The sequence below is a fragment of the Nelumbo lutea genome, chromosome 3 (assembly GCF_056320005.1).
Source record: "Nelumbo lutea isolate HS-2025 chromosome 3, American lotus-T2T, whole genome shotgun sequence".
Lineage (NCBI taxonomy): Eukaryota > Viridiplantae > Streptophyta > Magnoliopsida > Proteales > Nelumbonaceae > Nelumbo > Nelumbo lutea.
Window position 1 is genome coordinate 40,205,129 of NC_142686.1, and position 8,116 is coordinate 40,213,244.

Here is an 8,116-nt window from a genome sequence, read left to right on the forward strand (position 1 = left end):
TAAAATTTATAAGGCTATCAGTTTTTCATGTATATCAGCTGAAATCAAGCATGATATTGATGCTGTTTATTCTTGATTATTTATTATATTTGGAGTTTTGGAAGTCTTCAATCTCAATGTATCTATTTTTTGAAAACCAGCAGCTCCTGCCATTGTTCATAAAATTAGAAGTATTCACATTGGGGAACACCCCCTAAAACAAACTATGTCAGTTTTGGTATTGCAATCCAATCTATAGGATCCTTGTTTAACGGTTTGACCCATATTGGATTAACCTCGTAGACAATATTTTCAGATGGATAGATGGCTACATGCAGAAATTAGTTTACATGTGGAATCAAGGTTCAAAATATTGATACCAAAATATCATAATATTGATAGTTTTTTTTTTTTTTTTTCGAATCTGATTTAGAGGGGCTGGTTTAAAGTCTGTCCACCCTCTGAATCGGTCGAGACCCCAAGAGACCCCCTGTAGGGGCATATCGGGAAGCCCCGATATGATACGTATCAGTATCGATACTTTGAACCTTGCATGATTCAAATTATAATTTTAGTTTTAATTTTTTAATATAAAAACAGGATTTGAGGCCAAACAGACATTTTTTTAGCAAAAAATAATGGGAGAAGGTGCCTTGAAACAGGTCCAGATGTAGTAGGCACGTTAGGTATGCACAATGAGTGAGCACATAATAGCTATGTGACACATGTCCTAGTTAATGTGCCTTTCATCCAAACGTTTTGCTCCGTTAGATAGAAATTATTCATTATTTTATTATCTTTGTCAAAATAATTAAAAATAAAAACAATGAAAAAGAAAAATGTAAATGAATCCCAACTCCCAACACGTTTAGGTTTTTTCTTTTTCATTGTTTTTATTTTTAATTATTTTGATAAAGATAATAAAATAATAAATAATTTCTGTCTAACATAATAAAAATGTTTGGATGAAAGGCACATTAATCGGGACATCTATCACACATCTATTACATGCTCACTCATTAAGACACATTAATCGGGACATCTGTCACACAGCTATTACGTACTCACTCATTATGCTTACTTAATGGGCCTACTACATCTGGACCCCTGGAAAAACATGTATCGCAAAATGTTATCTAAAATGAAAAAAAAAAAAAAATCACCTCAATTGAATAACCAAATGTAAAGTTATAGCCTCCAATAAAAATGATAAAAAGCAGGCCGGGTTTATGAAACGGGGACTAATCCATTGGCTCTCCTGTGAGAATCTGAGATAGAACACCAATTTTGGCCAATTTTTTTATCACCTCTGGTTTCGAGGGTACGACTGAATCAGCTGGTGGACCAATTCATAGCTTTTCCAGTTATACCGGCTGGTCTAATCCAGTTCTTTGAACACTGAATATTTTTTGTCACTTGATCAGGTCAGAAATGCAAAGGACATACAATGGGAAGTTCACATCGGCTGCCATAATGATAGCACCACATTTTTCAGTCTTACTTTGGGATCTAATTTGTGAATGGTTTTGTTTTCTAAAACAAAAACAACTGTGCTGCCAACAAAAATAATACTTTTTTTTTTTTTTTCTGATAGCCACAGATGGACACACCAATCAATGGTCCCGCCATGAGAATTATGGATGGTAGCAACCATCACCATCTGAAAACAATTCCGTTGACTCCTCCAATGTCCAATCAATGCAAATTAATTCTTTGATCATGGCTTCCTCACTATCAATCTGGATAATTTCAACATCCACAAGTAGCATCTATTGGCTCAATTGTTTCCAAAAGAAAATCCTTTGCTATTAGCTTCAGAAATATAGCTCGCAATTCAAGAAAAGAAGAAAAAAATGATGACATTGACTAATTTTTCTTTCATGCTTTTCTTTTGGAGGAGGATGCTCTAACCAGACTTCTGGTATTTCCTCTTCCTTATCTTGAAGGTACAGGATCGGATAACATCATCATCCGTCTTCAGTCTTTCCTCAAGTGCTTCTATGGACTCTGGTTTGGTGAAATAGGTGAAAAGAAGGTAGATTCCATCCAAGTATGTGTTGCTCTCTCCAGCCGTATTTTTCTTCTTGATGCTGTATGCAAGCGGAATGACTCCTCTGTTGAATACCTCAACATACATCCCACCTCCAGCAACGAGCAACTGCAAGAGAAAACAAATTAACAAAATCCTTAGAATGCACCAAGAAATTTTTAAAATAAATTAATTTATTGAACAAGAGGAACCATTTCCTAGACAGGCAGGATGAGACATTTAGTATTCTGCGTCATAAGTGATCCACCCTAACTGTGTTTTGTTTTTCTCTTAAATTTTATTAACGTGTCATGGGAAGAAATACAACCAAACCAAACTTTTTTGCATTTACCCTTCATCAATAAGTTTGCACATACACTGACAACGTAAGATTAACAGTAGTTGTTCTCTTGGTCTTCCAGAGAATGAACTAGAACTCTTTGCCAGATGAAATTTCCTACTTATGCTGCAAGGAGAGATGCCATGCATCAGACCATCAATCAGAAAAAGGGACCTTATAGATGGACCACATGTTAGGTGCCTAGTCCAGTTCTTCTCTAAATATTACCATGTATCTACCTTTCAAAATAATATTAATGGTTGGAACAAATATTTGTATAAAGATTGCTAAATAAGAGGCTTTCATTTCTTCTATGTCAGGGGCTCTGTGCCACCATGGGGCTGAAATTTGCCCCAAATCAACTTTCAGGCAACCACCTAGGTTGTCACATGGAAGACTATCCACAATCTTTTTTATTTTTTGATAGGAAACGGTAACTTTCATTAAGAATATTAAAGAAGAACAACTTTCACCACCCAAAGGATGGCTAAAGAGATCAAAATTATAAAAGTCTACAAGCAAGCCCAAAATAAAGCCCCCCTATTTACTCCTTGATTTGCTAGAGCATCAGCCATTCCATTTGCTGATCTGCAATCTTATATCCACAGTTCTTGTCAAGAAATTAATACTATTTCAGACAAATTTCCCAAATCAGACTTTCAAAAAGTAAGTCAGTTGGTTATTGATATGCAATCATGATAAATGGATCTTAAGTTTAAATATAAAGCCAGTGGATATTTGAATTTTAAACCCATTTGTTTTTGAAGTTTCTACAAGATAATATAATGTGAATGTGGTGCAAAAGATTCTACGTTAATGTCTATAAGGTAATATCTTGTAGATTTTCTGCAACATATTCATCCTCAGTTTAATGAAAATAAAATAAAAGGAACCACAGCGACTTATTATCAACTTAACAGAAGATAAGACTTGACAATTAGAAATCCGAATATTGAACTGTCATACATGGTAAAACTTTCAAGGCGTTGTTCTATAGTTCATTAATCCAACAGAATTAAAAAGGAACTTTGCTTTGCCAAGAAAAAGAACTCAATTTGGTTGCAAGAATAATAGTTTTTATTGACTTTTGTTTAGATCCTTGAAATGGTGATGAGAACATTCATCCGTCTATTCAAATGAGTCTTGAAGTGATGAAAGCAACACACATTTTCCAAGACCTGTCAAGTGTCCAGGTTAATCCAGTCTACCTGAACTGATCTGATTCTAATATTGGGTCAGAACCAATAATTTAGGTCCAGTTACTTTAGTCACAATGATAATATTGGGTCAGAACCAAGTGTACCCTAATCTGGCCCAACAAAGCTCCAAACCAATTATTTAACACTTGGAAAAGATGGCCCTCTTGAATGTTAAAGAGAATATATGTATTTATCATTTTTTATATGATATATAAATTCCTTTTTATATCCAAGTCTCAGAAATTCGAAGCCTCATTATCTAACTGCCCATGTTCTCTTGCCTGCCCTAATTACCTGTTTCACAAGGGAACAGCTATGATTTTCTCCCCATTTAGTCAGCCAGTTGCACAAGCAGCCTTCACTGCATAATTCACACTTCACACAATCAAACAACAGACAACAAGAACATTTTTGAAGGCTCCCAGCTAAGTTAGTGCTTCGTCGTTAAAGGGAAGTGTTAGATTCCATGGGAATAACCTGCTTCAGATTTAGCATTCCCTCCCCATTCATGGATGTTGCCAAATTTTCTGTTATGCTAGCCTTTGATAAAAGCCACTGTGGCATCAAAGAAGGTGGTTTCTTTTAAATGATGACCGTTTCTTGCAGGGGTGAAGTTCTGAATAGCTGTTTACATTCAATTAGGGAGCTTGTGAGACCAGCAATGCTGCGTGGAGCAGAGTGTTGGGCTGTCAAGAAACATGTTCAAAAATTGAGTGTGACAGAGATGCATATGCTGAGATGGATGGGTGCAAAAAAGGATAGAAAAATGAACTTATTCAAAGGAACCTAGGAGTAGCTCCAATAGAAGACAAATGAGAGAAAGTAGACTAAGATGGTTTAGTTACATGCATGGAGAAGACTATCCACAGCATCTGTAAGAAGAAGAATTCTGTTGCAAGCTGAGAGAGCTAGAAGGGCTAGGGGCAGACCAAAGAGGACACGGGTTGCAGTAAGAAGTGATTTTAGTGCCAATAATTTAACAATGAATATGGCACTAAACAGAATGGAATGGCAAACCAGGACTCATATAGCCTACCACATGTAGTTGGGATATCATAAGGCTTAGATGATTAATGATGACATTCAATTATGGAGCCTAAACTTGTTTTACTTTTTCTTCAAGAATTACTATAAATCAACAATAAATTTCTTTCTTTTCTTTGAAAAATGATCTCTTCCAGAAGATTAGTTATTAAACAGCCCGATTAATGAAGTGGGTTTATTCTAGACCTGTTACTCCCCTATAGGTCTCAGTTGGTATTGGGTCTTTGTATCTTCTTATTGGTTTGGAACTGGGTCTGCCCTGATCCAAGAGAGATCCAATAAATTGACAGGCCTAATGCAAATAAACTATATTTCATCCAAATAAATTACTTTGCCTGTATTGAAATGAGTCTGTTGCACATCTAGAAATTCAAGCAAGTGTTCCTGCCAAAAATCAGGATTCAAGTAACTCTAATTAACCGAGATATATAACTTTTTAGCTCTGCTGAGAAATATAAATATATCTCTAAAGAATGCATTTTTTTTAGAAAAAAGAAAGAGGAAACAAAAACTTAGGAAGCCATCTGACAACATGTCTAAGTCACTCTAGTCACAGCACAGCATAATCAAGCTAACCTACATGTTTTGTGCAATAAGTATACTCATGCTGCCTGTATACCTAAGTATGAGGTAGTAAATTGTACAATAAGCTTGTTAGAGAATAAAACCTATTCAAGGACCTCACTTAACAGCTTAAGCTTTTAGGTTGAATGGTTCTTTGAGATGGTATCAGAGCCACTTTGACCAAGTGGTCTAGTGTTCGATTCTTGTCACCCCCATTATAATTAATTAAGTTTCAGCAAGGTATGGGTGCGCCTGTGCTGTCCACGCTTCAAGCCCAATGGGCTTTCGTGTGAGGGGCCATGTTAGACAACAAAACCTATTCAAGGACCTCATTTATCAGCTTAAGCTTTTAGGTTGAATGATTCTTTGAGAAAACTGTTTAAACCTTTTCCATACAAAGGAAGCTAATGGGATAAACTGAAAACAGCTGACAAAACGAAAATTCCAGGCTTGTCGATCTTGATTATAAAGAAAGAAACAGATGCACATACGACCATGACATATTCACAATCTTCTTATTCAATAAGATTACCAGAAAGAGCACTTCAAGTTACATTTACAATATACAAGCAATAAAAGAAGCACTTATTCGTAGAAGATTGCAGTTAATGGAAAATCATGCATCTAGAATGTGACTGCACCAGTAAGAACAAATGTCACCTACCGTCTTAATCATACTTGTTATATTTAAGGTTGTTACAGAGAACCAAGATGCACCAATTTACCCTTTAGAAAGATTTTAGTATAGTTATAGAGACCAAAAAAATGAAACATCGTCCTAATTAGACCTATTTCAATAGAACATGAAATGAGCTCCCTCTCTTGCTGCTTTGACGCAACTCACAAACAAAAGAACCCAAAAAATAAATTTACTTAGAAACTTTGCACGAAAACTGCTCTAGTGAGAAATTCATTATGGTTTGATCTTGACCAATCAGGATTAAGCCCAACTGACCTTAGATTTCATTTTCTTCCTACAAAGTACTTTATAGATACCCCCCCCCCTTCCTGATTTCTTCTTTAGTTCACAATTAATTAACAGAGAGAAAATCGTAACAAAAGGAAGAGTTAATTAGAATTATAAATAAGTACTCCAAACTTAAGTTAACAATGTATCATTGTATGCACTGAGGCGAGGTGGAGGGAGAGAGATTAAGAAAGAGTAGTCAAAGATTTGACTTACCTCTTCATACTTTTGTGTGAGAGCGAGACGTTCGTCCTCGGACATGTCGGGCCTCAAAACGGCCATGGTCTCGTACTGGCGGAGGCCAGGTGGGCACTGAGGCTCCTCTTTGCCCTCCACCACCGAAATCGAAGAACCAGGTGGGGTTGATGGATCATCTTCTCCGACTCCTGATTCAAAGAATGAGCCAGAGAAGTCAAGAGTTAGGGCTTTGACAGACAGACCACGGAGGCAGCTCCTCTGCTGTTGCAGGTGCTCGATTTTTCGAAGGAAAGCTCTTGAACTGACACTGGAAAAAAGGAAAGATGGAACTAACGACGAGGAAGAGTTGAGATTGTTGAGGAGTTTGGGACAGAAGGAAGAAGTGAGGGTTGAAGCCAACGAAAGAGAGGCCATGATTGCTGATTTTCTCCAGCGAAAAACAGAGCCGAAAAAGGAAATCTGGATAAGGAGTCATGTTGTGCATTGCCCACCCGGGCGTTCGCTACTCTCTCTCTCTCTCTCTACCTCTATCCTGCACGTGCAAGTACACATGTCATTGTATTTAGGATAAATTAGAAACACCCCCCTATACTATGCGGTCTGTGATAAAACCCCCTTGTACTTTCATTTGCGACAACCTCTCCTATCCTATCATCGTGAGACCAAGACCCCTTTCTATTATCCTTCCGTCTAAAAAGGATGTTATAATATTTGTTAATCCCCATATTAGCCTTGTAATAATTATTCGGACAAGGGAAAAAAACATTGTTCATCTTCCCCGACCTCATTATACACGAACAATAGTGGCGATTCATGCACTCCAGTCCAATTCCCCTTATAATGGGTTGCGAGAGCACACAGTGATGTCGTCGATCCCTATTTCTTCCTCCAACTTTTGCTTCGATTCATGCACTCTAGTCCCCTTGAAAATGAACGAAGAACCTTCAATGGTGTCATCAACATTTCCATTCTCATCCATAACATGAAAGTAGATTGTCCGACCATTAGCCTTTGGTGGTGAATTATCAAAAGAATTACTCGACTAAAAGCAATGGAATAAACAGAAAACCACCAACAACTCAGTATCAATTGTAGAAGGTACTAAATCTATATATTGTGCATGTTGCAAGAATCAAATAAGACGAACCTCTAATTTTGATCATTTATTGGACTTAATCGAGATGGATGAAGGTGAAGTTGGTTCGAAATCAGAGGTATCATCAGACTGGGGAATAGTTTGTGCAGGATGAACAGGGGAATCAATATGGATTTCAACGACACCAACATCCCATAAGATCCAATCTTGAGTTGCAATTCTGTGAGGGATGTCGTGAGTGACGGAATTCCTCCAAAGAGGAACACTGCCATTTGCGTGCAAGAAGTTGTCATAGCGAGTCTTGAGCTTAACTTGCGTGCACGGAGGAATCCAGCTTTCTGGGTGTAGTCTGAAGAACCTTCTTCCCGATCATCCCAAGAAGGAAGTCCTCATTAGAGGCAGTGAGATATCTACCATAGCAGCTCTTGAGACGAACATAGTTCCCCCCTTCAACGAACTCAACACCTCACTTGGCATTCCGAGACGAATCGTTGCGATTTTGGAACACTGATTTCTTGTCTTCCTCGGCAAAGAGGTATTTCTCGTGGTGGCTTTGGAGATGAATAACATTCAAACTTTTCAAGTTCTATTATGGTCTCTTTTGTTTCTGAATCAAACTAACAATTTCAAGACTACAACGCAAAAGATAGGGTTGTTCACAAGTTGGGTTGGGTCGGTTTACTGAGGTTTTTCCAATCGA

The 8,116-nt window shown here is 37.4% G+C and overlaps 1 protein-coding gene across 1 annotated transcript; it reads right to left on the reverse strand.

Moving 5' to 3' along the window:
- Window positions 1–1,763: 1,763 nt before the first annotated feature.
- Window positions 1,764–6,754, reverse strand: LOC148864417 (small ribosomal subunit protein bS6c-like). The gene is made up of 2 exons (XM_088977763.1): window positions 6,339–6,754; window positions 1,764–2,137 (listed from the first exon to the last, which is right to left on the reverse strand). The coding sequence occupies exons 1-2, from the start codon at window positions 6,732–6,734 to the stop codon at window positions 1,886–1,888; spliced, it is 648 nt and encodes a 215-aa protein (XP_088833889.1). The 5' UTR covers window positions 6,735–6,754; the 3' UTR covers window positions 1,764–1,885.
- Window positions 6,755–8,116: the final 1,362 nt, after the last annotated feature.